Source organism: Gracilinanus agilis, chromosome 5, assembly GCF_016433145.1.
Source record: "Gracilinanus agilis isolate LMUSP501 chromosome 5, AgileGrace, whole genome shotgun sequence".
Classification (NCBI taxonomy): Eukaryota; Metazoa; Chordata; class Mammalia; order Didelphimorphia; family Didelphidae; genus Gracilinanus; species Gracilinanus agilis.
The window spans coordinates 55,831,978-55,851,416 of record NC_058134.1 but is presented as its reverse complement, the minus strand read 5'-3'; the positions used below and the strand labels follow the sequence as shown (position 1 = coordinate 55,851,416).

The 19,439-nt window shown below is 35.2% G+C and overlaps 1 protein-coding gene across 1 annotated transcript in view; it reads left to right on the top strand.

The window, feature by feature from the left end:
- ITGA8 (integrin subunit alpha 8) overlaps positions 1-19,439 on the top strand; it is a 227,081-nt gene that overhangs the window by 175,978 nt on the left and 31,664 nt on the right. Inside the window, exon 25 of the mRNA XM_044678920.1 lies at positions 17,501-17,629. Within this exon, the coding sequence (XP_044534855.1) occupies positions 17,501-17,629 (129 nt within the window). The remainder of the gene's footprint in view (positions 1-17,500; positions 17,630-19,439) is intronic.

Sequence of the window (19,439 nt, the reverse complement as noted above, 5' to 3'; positions counted from 1 at the left end):
TCTATATGGAGAGAGAGAGAGAGAGAGAGAGAGAGAGAGAGAGAGAGAGAGAGAGAGAGAGAGAGAGAGAGAGAGAGAGAATGAATTTTGAATTTTGTAGCAGAGGAATGACATGATCAGGCAGAAGCACTAAGAACACTAAGAATATTACTTTGGCAGAGGTTAGAGTGGAGAGGGGAGAAACCAAAAGCAAAAGACCCTTTAGGAGACTAATGCAGTAGTATAAACAAAAGGTATTAAGACCCTACTTTAGACTAGTAACAGTGGGAGTAGAAGGGAAAGAACAGATTTGAGAGTTTAAAGAGACAGAATGCACAAGGGTTGGTAACTAATTAGATAAGACACTGGGAAAAAGATAAAAGGTAAAGTGAGACAAGAGCTGTTGTTTCCATTTTATAATATGAAAGGAGAAGTGGCATACCCATAGTCTCACAGGTAGTGTCAGAGGCAGAATTTGAAATCAGATTTTCCTGACTCCAAGGCTAACACTACCTAGCTGCCATATATGGAGTTTTTAGCAACATACAGAGAATTCTTGATCAAAGATATGGTCATATAGATCAGCCTAGCAAACCCACCTTCACTTAGCCATACACACTGTATGAATTGAAACAAAAGAGTTCCCTTTGCCAGTTGTGATGGCCATGCATGTAATCCCAGTTACTGGAGGAGGTTGAGTCTGGCAAATCTCCAGAATTCTGAGTCGAAGTTGGACAAAAATCAATAAGGTGTCTACACTGAGTGCAGCACCAATGTGACTGTCTGAATAATGACCAGAGTTAGAAACAAAGCAAATCACAGCTCTTGTATCAATAGGAGGAATAGGTAAATAGTACCAGCATTTCCAGCCTGAGTAAAATAGGAAGATCAATTCTTTTTTAAAAGAATGAGGGAATGAAGAAATCTTCCTTATTTGAACTTCAGATTCTTTATTGATAGAATCACTAAATAACTCCCCTTTATGTAAAATTTTTAATTTTACAAAGTTTTCTTACAGCAAACTATATGAAATAGGCAGTGTAAGTATTATTATCCTCATTTTACAGGTGGGAAAACTGAGTCTCAGAGAAGTTAAATGATTTACCCATAATCACACAGCTGTTTTCAGAGCTAGTAGTCTTACCACTATAAAGATATTCTTTACATAATGTAGATGACTATTTTAAATAAAAACCTCCTATCTAGTTTACCGGAATAGGATGCCAAATAAATAAGATCAGGTCTAAAATGTGTTTGGTTTCAGGATAGGAAGGAAGAAAATGACAGGTAGGTCATTGGTGGATATTTGGTAGAGTGGGAAGTGTTGGCTTTGGAGTCAGTGGGCTCTTAACACAATCTGACACTTGTCATGGGCAAATCACTGCAGCATGTTAATCTGGTTACTAATTTGTAAAATGAGGATGCTGCACTAGATGACCTCTGGGGCCCCTTCCAGCTATGACTGTAATTCTATAGATCAGATATACATCATGTCCCAAAGGTTTTAGAACTGTTTAAAAGCAATAACAGCTTAAAACTACACTAAGGCTTTTGGAATAATAAAATTATTATACTATTATATAATATCACTAAATAATGATAAATAGCAGATTTCTTTAGAAAGTAAATTTAGACTTGGTGCAAGAAAGAACCATCCAACAGGTTAGAGCTGTACCTAGATGGAATGTGCTCTCTTGGAGGAATAGATTCTCCCATTGGAAGGTCTGGTTTCCATGCAAATGTTAAACTTTTTCTTAATTGTCATGGTGTGGAGGGGATTCTTTTTATATGGAAAGGTTAAGTTCGATACTTTCCAACCCTGAGATTCTGTGATTTTGTGTGAAATAACCGCATGGGGCACATTTAATAAAAATATCTCCTTCTTTCTTTAATATTTCAGTCCAGGCCTCAGATATTTCCTAACTGTGTGACCCTGGGCAAGTCACTTAACCCCTTAGGTTCAAATCTAGCCTCAGACACTTCCCAGCTGTGTGACCCTGGGCAAGTCACTTAACCCCCATTCCCTGGCTCTTAACACTCCTCTGCCAATACTCTGTATTGGTTCCAAGACAGAAGGTGAGAGTTAAAAAAAAAAACAACATTTCAGTCCATCTGAATGAATTATCTTGCTTTTGTGGCAGCTGCATGAAGCACAAAGTCCATTGTCACAGGAAATTCCATATATAGATGTCCTATGGGAAGATTTGCATTGTTCTCCATGTAATCTCTAGCATAATTATTCTAAACAAAGCAATCCTAGAATCAAAGGGACTCCTGAGGTCAGCTAGCCCAGTCTCTTCATTGTACATCTAGGGAAACTGAGACCCAGAGAGGAGAAATGATTTTTCCAACCTCGTACAAACAGTAAATAGTACTGGCAGAATTTAAACTTGGATATTTTGACTCAAGGTATGGTTTGTTTGTTTGTTTGTTGTAACCCTTACCTTCCGTCTTGGAGTCAATACTGTGTATTGACTCCAAGACAGAAGAGTGGTAAGGGTAGGCAATGGGGGTCAAGTGACTTGCCCAGGGTCACACAGCTGGGAAGTGTCTGAGATCAGATTTGAACCTAGGACCTCCCAACTCTAGGTCTGACTCCCAATCCACTGAGCTTCCCAGCTGCCCCCAAGGTATGGTGATTTTTTCCACTCCAGATTCTTTTTAGGAATTTTCACACATTATTGATTTCCATAAAAAGAGAATGAAGCCTAAATTGGAAGGAAACAGCCTTTGACTTACAAAAATGCAACTCTAGTGAATCCTTTTAAATGTATGATTACAATTAAATCCCTTTAACTTCTACAACAGGATGTTTCATTTTGCCCTTCTCCTAGCTGCAAGCATATGAAATATAAACATTTTTACATATGAATATTAGACATTATTAAAAATTGTCCCTTCCTTGGGGCTTATATGTGCATGAAACACACCTATCTATTCACACATATATACACAGTCTTTGTAACTACTGGCTATTCTACCATCCATTGAATTCAAGATGTCCCCAGCTGGCAGCACCACCTGGTGTTTGTCACAGAGAACTGACTGTTCCCACATCTTTGCCAGTCATCATTTACTTATGAAGGGATGGTTATACACAGGTTCTCTAGAAGCTTTTGCTCTTTTTTATTCCTCAAAACTCAATAACTCAGATTTCTCCTTATCTTGTTTAGAAAACATATCAGGGAAACCCTTCCCACTTTTTTTATACTCTCTGTGTGTCTCTTTCTTTCTCTGTCTCTCTGTCTTTGTCTCTGTCTCTCCCCATCTCTGTCTCTGTCTCCCACCTCTCTCTGCCCCTGCCCTTCTCAAAGGTAAGTTTACTTTGAGAAGAAAGCAGAAAACTGTGCATAATTTTGTAAAGCATTTGTTCAAGGATGATATCTCAAGGAAACCAATCTCTTAAAATCTTTGAAATGTTTCTCATAATTCTCACAATTTTGCAATTTTTATTAGCTTTTTATTTTTCTCTCATTTAACCTGCTTTCCTCAAGCATCAACATTTGAATACATTTTCATAGACAAATCTTTAAACAACCTTATTTTCTGTTTAATTATTAGTATAAAAAGAGAGTTTTCTACAATTTTTCTGATGCAAATGTGTGGCATTTTAACTCTTTGTGGATTAAATAGATTTGTTTGTTAGCCTGGAAAGCATTTATATAGGAATCATAATTGATACTATTATTTCTAAGGAAAACTTCTCTTTGAGCTCCAGTAGACTTAGAAACAATTATTTGTAAGTCGAAAGCTGTCAATGTTCTGTTGCTATAATACTCATCTAAGGAACAGTGTTAAGCTAGATCAGGATGAGGGTCTTATTGTCAAAATGCTTATTATAGATGAATTGATCCCATTGTCACTAAATATAAAGGGAAATATTTTCGTTTCTTCTGTCAGCCATGTATCCTTAACCACTACCAAGTGCCCTTTGAACAAAAATTATTCTATATCTATATTCTATGCTTAAATATGTCCATATGGTCTCCCCCAATGGACCATAAGCTGCTTGAGGGCAGAGCCTGTTTCACTTTTGTCTTTATATCCCCAGGCTTTAGTTCAATGCTTGGCACATAGTAGGTATTTAATAAATGATTGATTGATTTTCATCTTCCACACAAAGATCTCAATTTTTGATTAGAGATCTAGACAAAGAGTAAAAGAGCATCATTAGTGTCAGTATGTACATTTGTCCAAGTCCATGTAACTTCTGCCCAATGATCAGAATAATAATTAGTCTTTGTAAGTTGGAAAGGAAACTCCCTTTTGTTTCTAGGCTTCATGGGAATTTGTTCAGCCTGTTTAGTGGTTGCAGTTCAACCTTCTGTTTCTGGACAATGAGACCAAGAAGGGAAAGATGTCTAGATGGTAGACAGTGGTGACAATAGTGACAACAAAAGGAATGATGACTCTTTCTCAAGTTTGCCCTATTTTGATTTTCATGGTTTTCTCTTACAGAATATTCTATTTCACTGCTGTTTAAACTCAGGCTCCGGGTTTGGTTGGGTTGGGTTTTGTCTTCTAAACCTGGAATAGTAAGCAAATTTCCTTACAGATGTAGTTGAGGCTAAGGATAAAGGACTCGACAAGACAAGGACTTCATATTCTACTTGTTCAGACTTTTGTAAGTGTTCCATTGTCTAAAACATTAAGGTCAATTTATTGTCTAATTAGCTCCAGATGGTTCTTGGCATAAAATTTTAGAATTGAGTCAATAATATCTAAGAAAGGCTAAATTTAGTGGTGTTGGGGGGGTGTGTGGGGGTGTTTTAAAAGAACCCTCTCCAATTATTTTATTTTCTCATTTGGGTTGTTATTACTTTTGGTTTTCAAGTCATTCAAACATATTGAGAGCTTCAAGTAAGAAGATGTTAGAAACATATAGCTTTATTAAAGAACAGAAAGAATAACAGAAAAAGAGTTTGGAAAGAGAGACACTAAACAGCCAAGTATGAGAAGCTAGAGAAAAAAGGATATGAACTAGATAAATAGAACCAAAAATAGGTAGGAAAGAATTAAGGGAAGTGAATGAAATGCTAGAAAATTTAGAATTAATAGATAGCTAGAGAATACTGAACAGGGATAAAAAGGAATATACCTTCTTCTTAGCAGTACATGGTACATATACAAAGAGCAGTCAAAAAAGATCATATATAAAGGTACATATACAAAGGGCATAGAAATATTACAAACAAATGCAGAAAAGCAGAAATAATAAATGCAACTTTTTCAGATCATAATGCAATAAAAATTAAAATTAACAAAAGTCCATGGAAGGCAAATTAAAAATTAATTGGAAACTAAATAACCTAATTCTTCAAAACTGATGGGTCAAAAAAGAAAGCATAGAAACAATTATGGACTTCATTAAAGAGAATGACAATGACTTAGGGGAAATTTTATATCACTGAGTGCCTAAAGCAACATAATTGAGAGGGAGAAGATCAATGAATTGGGTTTACAACTTAAAAAATTAGAAAAAGAACAAATTAAAAATTCCCAGATAAAAACTAAATTGGATATCCTAAAAATTAAAGGAGAAATTAATAAAATTGAAAGTAAAAGAACTATTGAACTAATAAATGAGATTAGGAGCTGGAACTTTGGAAAAAACCAAATAAAATAAATAAAGTACTAGTTAATCTAATTTTTTAAAAAAAGAAGAGAATCAAATTAACAGTAGTAAAGATGAAAAGAGCAATTTCACCTCTAATAAAGAGAAAATTAAAGTAAGTATTAATAACTACTTTGTCCAATTATATGGCAATAAATATGGCAATCTAAGTGAAATGGGTGAATATTTAAAAAATATAAATGGCCTAGATTAACAAAAGAAGAAATAGAATACTGAAATAATCCTATCTCAGAAAAAGAAACCTTCCCAATAGGATCAGGAGTGAAACAAGAATGTCCATTCTCACCTCTATTATTTAATATTATACTAGAAATCCTAGCAATAGCAATTAGAGAAGAAAAGGAACTTGAAGGGATTAAAGTAGACAATGAGGAAACTAAACTATCTTTCTTTGCAGATGATATGATAGTATACTTAAAGAATCCTAGAAAAATCTATTAAAAGGCTAATAGAAATAATTAATAACTTCAGCAAAGTTGCAGGGTATAAGAAAAAGAGATATGGAATGTGATACTTTGTAAACAAGAGAAAAAGACAAATATTGAACCATAATTTAATCCTTGATATGATCATAAAATCACATTCCTATCCCAAATATTCAAGGAGGAAAAAACATCCTGAATTAATTTGTTTTTGTAAGTAATGCAACTAAGAAAAAGAAGATGGGAAAGGAGAACATGACTTATGAGAAAGTCATGAAAGAAGAACCTCTTAAGCAAGACCAGTCCCAGTGGAGAGCTAAATAAACATAGGATTGTAGATTTAGAGCTGGAAGGGAACTTAGAAGCTATGGAGTCAACCCCCCTCTCATTTTCATAGTAGGAAACTGAGGCACAGTTAAGAGACTTGTCCAGTACCATAGAGCTAGTGCTTAAGGACAGATTTGAACCTGAGTCTTCTTATCCCCAAATTTAGTTTCCCCCCACTATTTTATGCTACCTAACAAATAAATATGGAATGGAGAGGCATAAATACATATAACCCATATAACCCATTTTGAGAAGCATGATTTTTTTTTCGAAAATACTTTATTCTGTTTGTTATTTCATTGGTGTGCATTCTTTGCCTTCCCCACTTTAGTTGTAGTCTGGTCAAATTAGTTAAATTATGACATTTTGTATGAACTTATCATATGCAAGACATTATTTGTTGTCATTCAGTCATTTTTCAGTCATGTCTGACTCTTTGTGACCCCATTTGGAGTTTTCTTGCCAAAGATACTGTAATGGTTTGCCATATCCTTCTCCAACTTATTTTATATATGAAGAAACTGAGGCAAAAGAAGTAGAGTGATTTGCCCTGGGTCACACAGCTAGTAATTGTTTGAATTTGGATTTGAACTCGGGTCTTCCTCCAGGTTCATTGCTCTATCCACCTTGTCACCTAGCTGCCCAAGGCATCATTAGGTATTGAAGCTACAAAGTTGAAAATTTCATTTCTTCAAGGAGCCTAAATTCCTCTGGGTTTATAGGCAGAGCAGAGTACAATTTATTCTCAGATAATTTTAAGTAATTTGAGGAGGAAAAAAACTACTCAAAACTAGGCAAATCAGTAAGGACTCATTCCATCCACAGCTTTTCTTGCCATCTGATTTATATCCATCATTTCCAATAAATCTTCCATAGAGAAACTAGCAAAGATGTTCATACTCAGTTTTTTGGTAATATATTATGGATAACAGTAGAGCATGTGGCCTTTCTATAGGTTATACCTAGTTCTCTTCATTGCCACCTCACTTTCTTTTATACTCATGCTAGGTCTAAATGACTATTCCTTTTGTATTTTTTTGTAGGTCATTAGTTATAACATGCTAGAAATTACTAACATCCATGTTGCATCTTTCATTACCCCTTTTCTTTCTGGCAAGTTTGATTCTTCTGAGATGATTGAATCCCATGATTTAAAGCCATGTGGAATCACTGGAAGAATATTGGTATTTTAAAAGACGAGCTTTTATTGTAGGGAGTAATGTGGGAATCATTAACACTGCTATGGATTTTCCCAAATGTGATCTGGCTTGCTCTCCCCCTTCACTTCTCAGTTCAGCTCATTGTTCATCAGCAGAACTACTGATGGATAACTTCAGTAGGCTGCCCATACAGTGGCATGTCACAATCTGGACAATAGGGATTTTTCATCTACCTGGTTTGCTTGTGTGGCTTGCCAGATTTAATCTCTTTGGAATGATTAGATCCCCTCTAGGGAGCCTTTACTATTATGGGGTTTCATGTAACTAGAACAATGCCATTTATAATAATGAGAATCTAGACACTCTCACCATCTAGAAAGAACCTCTCTGCTGCTCGAACTTTGCAACAGACCATGCTCAATGACCTAGTCACGTAGTGATCACCAAGCCCTCTTCTGAAGCTTTGTTGTGGCATGGAGTTGATCATGGGTTCCTTAAAGCCATGTCTGAAGAGAGCACTTTTGGGGGCAGCTATATCATGGACAGCACTTTTGGGGGTAGCTCAGTGGATTGATAGTCAGGCTGAGAGACAGGAGGTCCTAGGTTCAAATCTGGCTTCAGATACTTCCCAGCTGTGTGACCTTGGGCAAGTCACTTAACCCCCATTGCCTAGCCCTTACCACTCTTCTGCTCCAAGACAGAAGGTAAGGGTTTTAATTTAAAAAAAAAATCAAATGAAGAGAACACTTTTTGGCTGGTTCTACTAATTCAGAAAAGTTTTAAATAAAGCATTAGTTATTGGCTTTATCTCCTGACCAAGGACCAGCCCAGCTGCACAGAAAGGCTTTCCCCAGAGGATTGGCCAGTAGGAAATAAATTTTTTGACCATGAAGACTAATGAAATGGATAATAAGGCACTATGACACTCAGTCATTGGCAGCCCCTCTTCTATTCCTGCAGAAATGGTGGCTTGGCAGTGGAAGAGACCATCTATCATATATTACTGGACTAATATAGCTACATCTATATTGAATATAGAATAGTTGTGTCTATGTTTCCAAAGAGGCAGAAGCTATAAACAATTGACAGCTAAACAGAAGAATATTTTACAGATTCTTCTTAGAAAGATGATTATAGAAAGTAGTTCATAGCAACACAGGCCATTGATCTAGAGCTGGAAGGGATTTCAGAGATCTAGTAAAACTCTTTTATTTTACAAATGAAGAAACTGAGGCCAAAGGTAACATTGGCAGAATTGGGTTTTTTTTTCCTGAATCCAAAAGCAAAATTAAAAACAAACCAATGAACAAAACCATGAAAATGGAGAACAAAAACTACAAACGTGAAGAAGAAAACAATTCTATGAAGTTCTTGATGAGATCTTCTAAACTTAGTCATCATATTCTTTGATATTTGATTAATGCAAAATGGGCATAAAAGAGGGCAGAAAATGTATCTGATAATATGGTTGGGGTTTACAAAAGGAAAGAACATTAAATACTATGTTATGAATTCTTTCTGGAATTCCTGGAACTCTGGAATATATGGTTTTGCATATGATAATAACCAAACCAAATCTTTATCAAAAATGAAATTGAGCATATTATAAGAAGAAATCAATGGCTACCAACATTGGCATCATTTCACAATTGCCTCTCTGTATGTTATTAGACCATCAACTACTTAGAGCCAAGGCCAAATCAAAATCAAATCAGAAGAAAGGATAAGAATAAGAAGACTTTTTGTACAACTAATGAATTCTGGAATTGGCAACTTTAAGATTAGGAAAGAGTAAATACATTCTAGGCATAAGGGACAGTCGTGAATATACATTTGCAGGAGATGGAATGTTGTGAGCAAATCACTACCCGTCCACATTTCTACTTTCTCTATAAAATCGTTATGAGAATTGTCTATGAATGCATTAAAGATACCCTAAATGAAAATATGAAAAGGGAAAGAGTAGGCTCTCTCAGATATTATGTAACAAAATATTTCTTCTCTCTCCCACAACTGACTGAAAGGCACAGAAAATACATGATCCCACTATGTTCTCATTTGTAAATTACTCCATTACTCCAACCAAAAAAGAAAAAGAAAAAAGAAAGATTTTATTTTATAAGATGAAATATAGCCTTAAAACTCTTCTCAAACAGAATCCTATATGTTAAAGTCATACATCATCCCTTGGCAGTTGCAACCTAACAATAACCTCGTCCCATAGTCCTCTATTGATATCAGTTTCTTGCAAATGGCTTTCAAAAATCTGTAGGAAGGCATTGAAGAAGTTAACAAATTTGTACTCATTTGTAGTCAGGCTTGTAAATATTATTTCCTCTCTTATAGAGGTTTTAGTTTTTTTCCCCCACTCTGAATAGAAGTAAAGCAAATATTACATTTATCTACAGAAAATGCCTCCTTCCAAATAGATTTACTTTAATTTTTTTTAAGATCATAGGATTTTTTTTAAGACTGGACTAGATCTTGAAAATCACATTCAGCCTGAGAGCTCATTTATGGCTTTTTTGATTTATTTTTCTAACACTGGGTTATATAGTCTCTATTTCTATGATGTTAAGCTGGTTGTGTTATACTTTTGCATATATTCATCCATTTCATTCAAATTGCCAGTTTTATTGAACATTAATTGGGCAAAGAAGTTTATAAAAATTTCCTTGATTTTCTCTTTTTAATTTGTGTTATTAGAAATTTTGTATACTGTCAAATACTCAAATGGATCTGTCCCAGCCATGCCTGCTGGTCCTATGGGACTCTTGTATATGCTCTCCCAAAAGTTCAGCACAGAGAATCCACCCAGATCTAGCACCCAGTGTTAGAAGATTTTCTTGATTTCTCCTGATATGTAGAGCATAGCAAGAGTACACTCTAGCCATCCACCTCTTATCTCTTTCTCTATCTACACGACTAGTCCCTTTTCTCTTTGTGTCATACAATTTCTTGATGACATCCTTTACTCCTGCAGAATTCCTTATTGGCTTTATGTTGCTGCTTGTTCACTCCTACCATTTCCCTGTGTGTAATGCACATCTTAGTCCTTCAAAGGCTTTAGTATTCTATACTTTCCTGACCAACAACATTATTAAAATAATAGTATTAGAATATTTAATAAAAATGTTTAAAATGTTAAAATAAAATAATAAAAAAATATTAAAAATAAGTGACTCAGTGGATTGAGAACTCAGACCTAGAGATGAGAGGTCCTGGGTCCAAATCTGACTTCAGAGACTTCTTGGCTGTTTGACCCTGGGCAAGTCACTTAACCCCCATTGCCTAGCTCTTACTATTCTTCTACCTTGGAACCAAAACACAGTATTGACTTTAAAACAGAAAGTAAGAGCTTTAAAAAAAAAAAAAGAAAATATGAGCCTTTGCTTTCATGGGAAATTTCCAGTCAGTAAAAGGGAGATTTGCAATTTCAAAAAAATATTCCTTTTCAACGTTAAGCCTATCCCATTGTCCAATTATACTCTCTGTCCTAGATATGTAGTGGAAAAAAATTCTATATAGTGTCCATTCAAATGTGTGTTGAAATCTGGGCAAAAGACATTCTTCATCTTCTTGGTATTTCCTGTGGGAATAAACTCACCCAAGTCCTTTGAGTGACTGTAGATCTTTTCCCAGGAAGCTCAGCAATGTGTTGGGGCTTGATGCAATCAACACAATGCCATCAAGAAAACAGGAACATGTCAAGGACTTCACCCTCTACTGGAAGGTTATTGAACAGGGTTTGTTGTTGCTGTTATGCCTTCCAAGGAGTTCTGAATGATTTTGGTGTATGAATGGAAAACACTTTGTTTTACAAGTGCCTACAAGGCAGTTTTTTGCTTCAAAAATTTGCTGTAATACCTCCCCCAGTGCTCACAGTTCCCTTTTGCAGGGTCTTTTTTTTTTTTAACTTTGAACTTAGTCAACACTGAAAAGGAAACATTTCCATAAATAAAGTAGAGCAGAAAAAGAGAATTACATGGGAGATAATGAATTTCTATTATGAACAGCTTTCTTTAAATATATGTAATGTAATAAATTCAACATGTTACTTTCAAAATTGTCCTGCTTATAAGTATTTCCTTCTCTTCTGTGCATTTTGAAAATGCTCCAATGAACCTGTTTGTTTCTTATTTTTGTACTACTGTGCAAAATCACCCCCCCAATACAACAAATAAGCATTCTCCAATAAAATAAATCCACAAATGTGCCATATCCAGTATGTCTCTCACTTCACTGTCAGATGGTAGTCCTTCATCACTGGTCCTCTGGAGTCATGGTTGGATATTTCATCAATCAGAGTTCATAACTCTTGAAGTTTTTTTTTTCTTTATTTCCCCCCTTTTTTTGCTTTTGCTTCTTTCAAAAGAAACATCGACCTCTTAGTCTTCCATATGGCTTTGTTGGGTGAGTGCACCTTTAAATGTTTTCTCTTTGTGATTTTTGGTGACCCTTACTGGAATGGATGAACGATCCTCCCTTCTTGCTATCCTTGGTCAGTCTCTTACGAAGTGATGCAAACAAATGTCAGCATTCCTATCTCTGGTTGTCTTTCCCTAATATTGAGTATTCCTACATGAATATATTCTCTAATGTAAGATATTCTGACATAGGAATCTCATTCTCTTTCCATTATAAATATCTTACTGGATCTAATTCTAAGAAACTTTGTGTTTCATCACAACTGCGGAGAAGTTTGTTTTTTTTAAAAAAAGATGTTACATTCTTTGTGGTGATGGTCTTGTTGCCTTGACTCTGCCAAGGGGAGAGAGGTGGAGTTTTCTTCAGGTTTCCTACTTTTGATTATACTTCAACATAGAAATAAAATTCTAAAATAAAGACCAAGCAAAAATTAAAGGAAACATTTTAATTTTCAGAATTCTCTGGAAATCACTAGTGGGTTGAACTGGCTTGTTCAACTATCATTAAAAAGAAATTTCAGGAAGACAAGTTTTCTTTTTCTTTTTTTTTAAGTTCTAAGCATTTCTGTCTTTAAAAAAGAAAATTATATGGTAGATTGATCCCCCTGGACCTTTTTACATATTGACGTAATTGTAAATAGAGGTCTGCATGAGTATCTCTCAGCCTCCATGGTATGTGCTAATAATACCTAGAAGCCAAAATATAAAAATTCCAAGCATGGAGAAGATGATGGTCATTACTTTTCATTGTGTTTCCAATGACTTTGATCATATTTTACAAAAAAACTTGTAAAGATTTCTTCAAAAGTTGCATTTCCACGTACATTGGATCTTCCTTTTAATTCATCTCTTTGAAGATTCAAGAAATTAGAAAACTTCTGTTGGTGACCAAATTTAAAGGAACACGTAGAAAAAGAAGCGTATTTATCAATGATAAATTAATTACTTCCTACTTTGGAGAGGAACAATTTTCATTTCCATTCTGAAAGTTTTGGTTTCATTTGTGAAATGAAGAGCTGACGCTCTTTCCTACTGACTAAGCTAAACTATCTTGACTGAATTTGTCCATGCCATTGGTGCTGTGAGGTCAGGTTCATTTAAGTGTCTTCCATTCACTGTGCTAATGATTTCAGAATGAACAAAAGCCCGAGGGGATCACTAGGAATAGGGCAATAATGGCGAAACTTTTAGAGACCGAGTGCCCAAACTGCCCCTTCACACTTCATGTGAGTCACCCTATGCCCCAGGTAGAGGGAAGAAGTACTCCCATTGGGCTGTTGGGCAGAGGGCTGGGTGAAGTGATAAATGTCCTCAGGTGTGGTGGAGAGGGGGAAGGGAGCAGCCCCCTCTGGCACACGTGCCATAGGTTCGTCACTACAGGCACAGTGTTTCATTCTGGGAGTTAGGGGAAATCCAGTAATTAATCTAAAGAATAAGAATTCTCAAAGACCTGGGAACCATGAACTTTTATTTTTTAATTCAATAACCATATTTCAGTATTGATGGTTTCCTTTATTATCCTATATTATTTTATGCATTAAAATATTATTCTGAAAAGGAGACTATAGATTTCAGTAGATTGCCAAAAAAATCCAAGACACACCAGTGGTTAAGAACTTCTGATTTATAGACTAGCTTGCAAATAATATGGACATGTTATTCAGAGCTAATATTGCTTTTTTAAAAAAGTAATTGCTTGTAATAATTATAGCTAGTATTTGTGTAACACGTTAAAGTGTGCAATGCACTTCCTATATCTTATCTCATTTAATGCTTACAACTACCCTGGAAGAAGATGCTACTATTATTGCCATTTTACAAATGAGATAACTGAGGAAGAAAAGTTTTGTCCAGAATCTCACAGCTACTAAATGTTCGAGGCTAGATTTGAACTCACATCTGTCCTTCTGACACCAGACCCAGTGTTTTATCCACTGTACCACCTAACTATCTCTGGTAAAATATAGGATGAAATCAGATTATAAAGCAATTGAAGGTCACAACCATATCATGCATCTCTTTTCTGTTTCTATAATGTTATATGGTACAAAATAGGCAATCAATAAATCATATGTGTGGAGTTGGAAAGGACCTCAGTAGTTAGTTCAGTCTCTTTACTTTGAACATGAAGAAATTGAAGGCTAAAAAGCTCCAGTGACTCCCCCCCATGTTTGTTGGTGAAATATCAAGGCATCTCCAAAATAAGGCTCTTATAAATTGCTGAGTATCAATTAAACCACCAAGATTTGTCTTTTGTTTAGCAAAAAGAAGTACTTACCCCTGTAAGAAAATATCCACTAGAAGCATCCAGGTGGCTCAGTAGATAGAGAATCAGGCTTGGAGTTGAAAGAAAATAAGTTCAAAACTGGTTTAGGATACTTCCTAGCTGTGTGACCCTGGACAAGTCATTTAACCCCAATTGTCTTAGACTTAAAATCTCTCCTGCCTTAGAACCGATACTTAATTTTAAGACAGAAGGTAAAGATTATTTGTTTTTAAAGAAAGAAAATATTTACTAATCACCTAAGGATTTGGCAAATATGGTAAAACATTCCAAAAAAGGCTCTTTCCTCCATACCCTGCACAGACATCTTATGGGGATCATAGACACAAAGGATACATGAGGTAGGAAGATGAGGCTAGACATCAAACTGTAGCATTGATGTAGGAATGGTCACATCAAAGACATCACACATCCTTTGAAGTATCTATCAATTAAGCCTCCAAGATATTACTTTTCCACAAGAGTAAGAAGTACTCTTATTACCCCAACAAAAAGAAAAATACTCATTAATTTATCTCAGCTGGAAAAAGTTCTCTGATCTCACTGTGTTCCTACTCAATGTTCTTCTTACTCATTTCATCCAATTCATTGGGTTTTTTTTCATAAAAGATAGGAGATTTTATAATTATGGATCATAGCTTCAGAACCAGAGCAAAACTTAGCTATCTTCATCTCCAGCCCTATTATTTTATAAATGAAGAAACTGAGGCAGAGGAGTTAAGAGAAGTAACTTGCCCAGAGGTACACAGGTAGTGTGTAATTTAGAAAAAAATCTTGAACCCTTTGACTCCATCTCCCAGAATTCTTTCCCCATCCCAAAATTCCTTCTTCCCTTTTATGTGCATCTTTATGTTATTATTTATATAGTTCTGTAAGCTACTCCCTCATGCTCTTCTTCCATGTGGGTGGCTTGGGTGAGCTCCCTATGGACCCTAGCCTTTTAGTTTTCCCTTTTTGCTTCAAGTTTAATTTTAATAAATCTTATTAAATATAATACTTGGAGTATTGGATATAAATTTTAAAATCTACAGTTGACAATATTTGAACCCATGTCTTCCAGATTCCAAGTCCAGCACTCCATCCATCACACCATATTCCATCTCTTATTATTTTAATTTCTCAGCGAGAACTCCATGGGGCTACTTTGCCCTTATTTAAAGAAAAGAAAAACAAGATGTAGAAGAAAACATTTTCCTCTCAAAGAAGAAATATAGACACACACACACACAGCAAGTTCCTACATGCTAATCTTTAAGAATTTTATTGTGTTATAGTAACAGTAGCAAATGGGAAGGGGATGTGGCGATGATTTTTTTTAAATTTCAAAACATCTGTCCAAAAATCAGGTGCTGTTTGTGTGAAGACCAAAGTAAAATCCCAAATTCCGGAGTACAAGCTCAAGGGTGAAAAGAAATCCTACCCCAGGAGTGTGACCTTATTCCTGTTGATACCACTGAGCTCAGCTCCTTCTTTAGGGGATCTTTTTATCAAAGGAATGCAGATATTCTGTAGAGCAGGCAAAGAGGACTCTGCCCCAAGTTATTGTGTCCTCAGCCTTATCAGAAGGCAGCTCTGAATCCCAGAATTCAAAGCTGGAAGGAACCTCAGTCACTATCCCCTCTCTCTCATACTCCCATCATCATACCACTCGCCAGTACATAACATGGAGCAGCCCCTCCAATGCCAAATGTTTTTCATCACATTTTGACAAGAAGCTTTTCTGATTTACAGGAAGGAGTAGGGGGGAGAGTACCCAAAGAGTGATTATTCTAGCCCCAAATATTCCACTCATCTTTTACTTTACCATTTCTGGAGATAATTATTATTGCTTACTTTGTCGAGAGGAAAGCCTCTTGATAGACAAGAAAATACTTTCATTGGATAAGAAGAAAACTTCTTTTTTCATACAGTTTATAAATTCTTTTATTAATTAAAGATGATATAGATATTTATAGATTTTTACCATTTTTTACTATTTATTTTTCCATACACTTTATTAATCCTTTTATTCATTAAGGATGATATAGATATTTATAGATTTTTACTTTTTTACTGTTTATTTTTCCATACATTTATTAATCCTTTTATTCATCAAGGATAATATAGATATTTATATATTTTTACTATTTATTATTTTATATTATTAACAAATAATTATGTTTTATTTTACTATTTATAATATTTATAGATATTTACTAAGTATGTATGGTAAATAGAATATTGTGCTAAGCACTGGTGGAGATGGGAAATTGAGATCAAACCCTTGCCAGGGTTCACTAAGCTTTCATATTATTATTGCATTGATGCTGGTGGAACAGAACTCAGCTTCACTCAGTAAACATTTATTAATTATTTTATCATCAATTAAAATGATTAATGAATGCAGAATGCTGAACAAAGTAGACTGTAAGTTTCTGGAGAGCAGGAACTATTTTTTGCCTTTCTTCTGGGTCCTCAGCATTTAGCACTGTGCCTAGCACTGAGTAGGCACTTAATGCTAGTCGAATGACCGGCGCCTCCTCCCTTCCCAGAGTTTATAATCTAATAGGCAGTGTACAGCAGTTAGACAAAGAACTACGATAAAAACAGAGATGAGCCCAAAGCCCCAAATAAAGAGCCATGCAAGGGTCTAGGGTCTGAGAAGGAAAGATAATTTTCAAATTGGGTAAATGGGGAATACTTTACAGAGCGGGTGACATTTGATACAGGACTTGAAGAATGGGTATGATACACCAAGAAAGGAAACTACAGGAAATGTAGGGAAAGAGGTAAACAAAGTCACAGTCAAGAAAGTATAGGAAGAGACTAGGAAATAATTGCATTTGGTTGGAACACGTGATATGAGAATATTTCCTAAAAATAATAACAATATCTTTCATCGATATAGCATTTTAAGCTCTTCAAAGCACCTAATATACGTGAGTTCATTTGTAGATGAAAAGTCTGGATAAGACCAGAAAAAAAAACAGCGGGATACCAGATGGTACAGGACCTTAAACGAGAGGCCAAGAAGACTGGACTCTGTTAAGCAGGCAATAGGGAGCTACTGGAGAGGTTTGAGCTAAGGACCGATATGTTCTGATCGCTACATAAAGAAGATTAATCTGACAGTGGTGTGAAAAATGATTTTGAGGGGGAATTCTCATAGAAGTCTTAGTCAGCTGGAAAAAAAAAGTCAGCATAAAGATCAAGGCCAAGGAAGAGGGAGCCAGCATTCATGTAACTGTCTCCAGAATCATTCCTGTTTCCCTTCTTTCTTTTTGCAGCCTGCAGCCTCCCAGGAGGACACCCCTGCCCTCAGTGCTTTTCTGCGTAATTCTAGCATTCCTCATCTTGTCAGGAAGAGACATGTCCCAGTGGTGGAGCTTCACAGACAAAGTCCTGCAAAAATACTGGTGAGTTCACTGGAATCTACTCAGGGCTGTTTTTAATGATTTGGGCTGAATTCTGAAATACAGATGGTTTTAACTTCACAACTATTTTTCTTTTTTGGCTTCTTCCAGCACACTGATGTGTCTAACATTTTTGTTAGCAATGCATGATTAGAAAAATAGAAGTATCTTTTCAGTGTGAGTGTGTTTGCCTCATTCACATAAATCCAACCTGAGAAATTATGTAAGAATATGGAAATTTGTTATTAAAAGAAAAAAATTATATAGAATATTGGTTCCAAGGCAGAAGAACAATGAAGGGTAGGAATGTGGATTAAGTGACTTGCCCCAGGTCACACTGTTAGGAAGTTTCAGAGGCCAGATTTGAACCCAGGACATCCTATCTCTGGTCCTGGCACTCTATCTACTGGGACATCTATCTGTCCTGACTTTATCCAGTCTTTAGAAATACTGGATACTGTATCATTGTGGCATTTGAAAAGGTCACATTTTTTCCCCTCTAAAAAAGACATGAAAATTTTGGTTTTCTGAGCTGTTTTTGTACACTTGAATCTTTGAGACGCTACATTCTGTTTGCAGAGATGTCAAGGCATGGTTGAACTGGCCTCCATTATGCAACCATTTACATATTTCCATAAACTCCTCATTATATCATCAAAATTTCAGCTTTCCAAATGAATGGGAGTAGAAAAAAGAATCTATGTAGGTGTGATAGTAAGAAATTTGTTCTATCTAAATAGATTAAAAGATGAGGTTATTGATATGGTTTTATTGGTGAATCTATATAATCACCATTGATATAACATTGTCATGAAGTCTTCCTTGATGGCAATTAGGGAATTCCTTTGGTAGGTTTCTATATTAACACCTAAATGAGGATTAAGAGTCAATCTTATGATTCAATCAATCATACATCATTGGGAAAATATTGGTATTAAAAAGAGAGTTTTTTTCCCACAGAAATCATCAGCATCCTTACATATCACCACTTTGTTTCAGGAAAATTTTGCAAGACATTACATACAATAACTGAAAAAAGCATGAACTATTTGGGCAATAACTTCTTAGAATACCTACAGCTTCTCATTATCTAGACAGAGTAAACATACTGCTTTTACTTGGTTTTCTCACTTTAGTACCAACTAGTCATTTTATTAATTTTTTTACTGATTTTCTAAGCCAAGCATTATATCTTTAATAAATAGGCACACTTTTCCTAAAAAAATTAAAACACACACATACACACACACAAACGTGTATGTATGTGTGTGTATGTGTGTTGCAGACTTAACCTGATGGGAATGAGGACAGAAAGTAATTTTAATACCCTAAAGATCTCATTTACATTATTCAATTCAACAAATATGTATAAAGATTCCACAAACAACATTAGACCCTGAATGAGGGAAAGAGAGAGGGAGAAAAGGAAGAGAAGGAAGGACAAGGAAGAGGAAGAGAAGGAAAGACAAAAGAAAGATGGAGAAAGGAAGAAAGAGAGAGAAGGGAACAAAGAAAAACAAGCTCTTTCCTCTAGAAGTTTATATTCAAAAAATAAATTAATTTAATAAAATATAAGGTTCCTTAACATAAAAAAAGAAGCTTATATTCAATTGGGGGGGAAAGCATGTTAAATACATATTTTAATGTATTGAATATATATGTATATATATAATGTAATGTTACATAATGTATACTATATAATTTATTTTGTGTCTATATATTAAACAAATATATTGTAAAAGCAAGATAATTTGATGAGAGGGAATGTACTTAAATCTAGGAAACGGTGGGAAAGATTTTTACTGGTACTTGA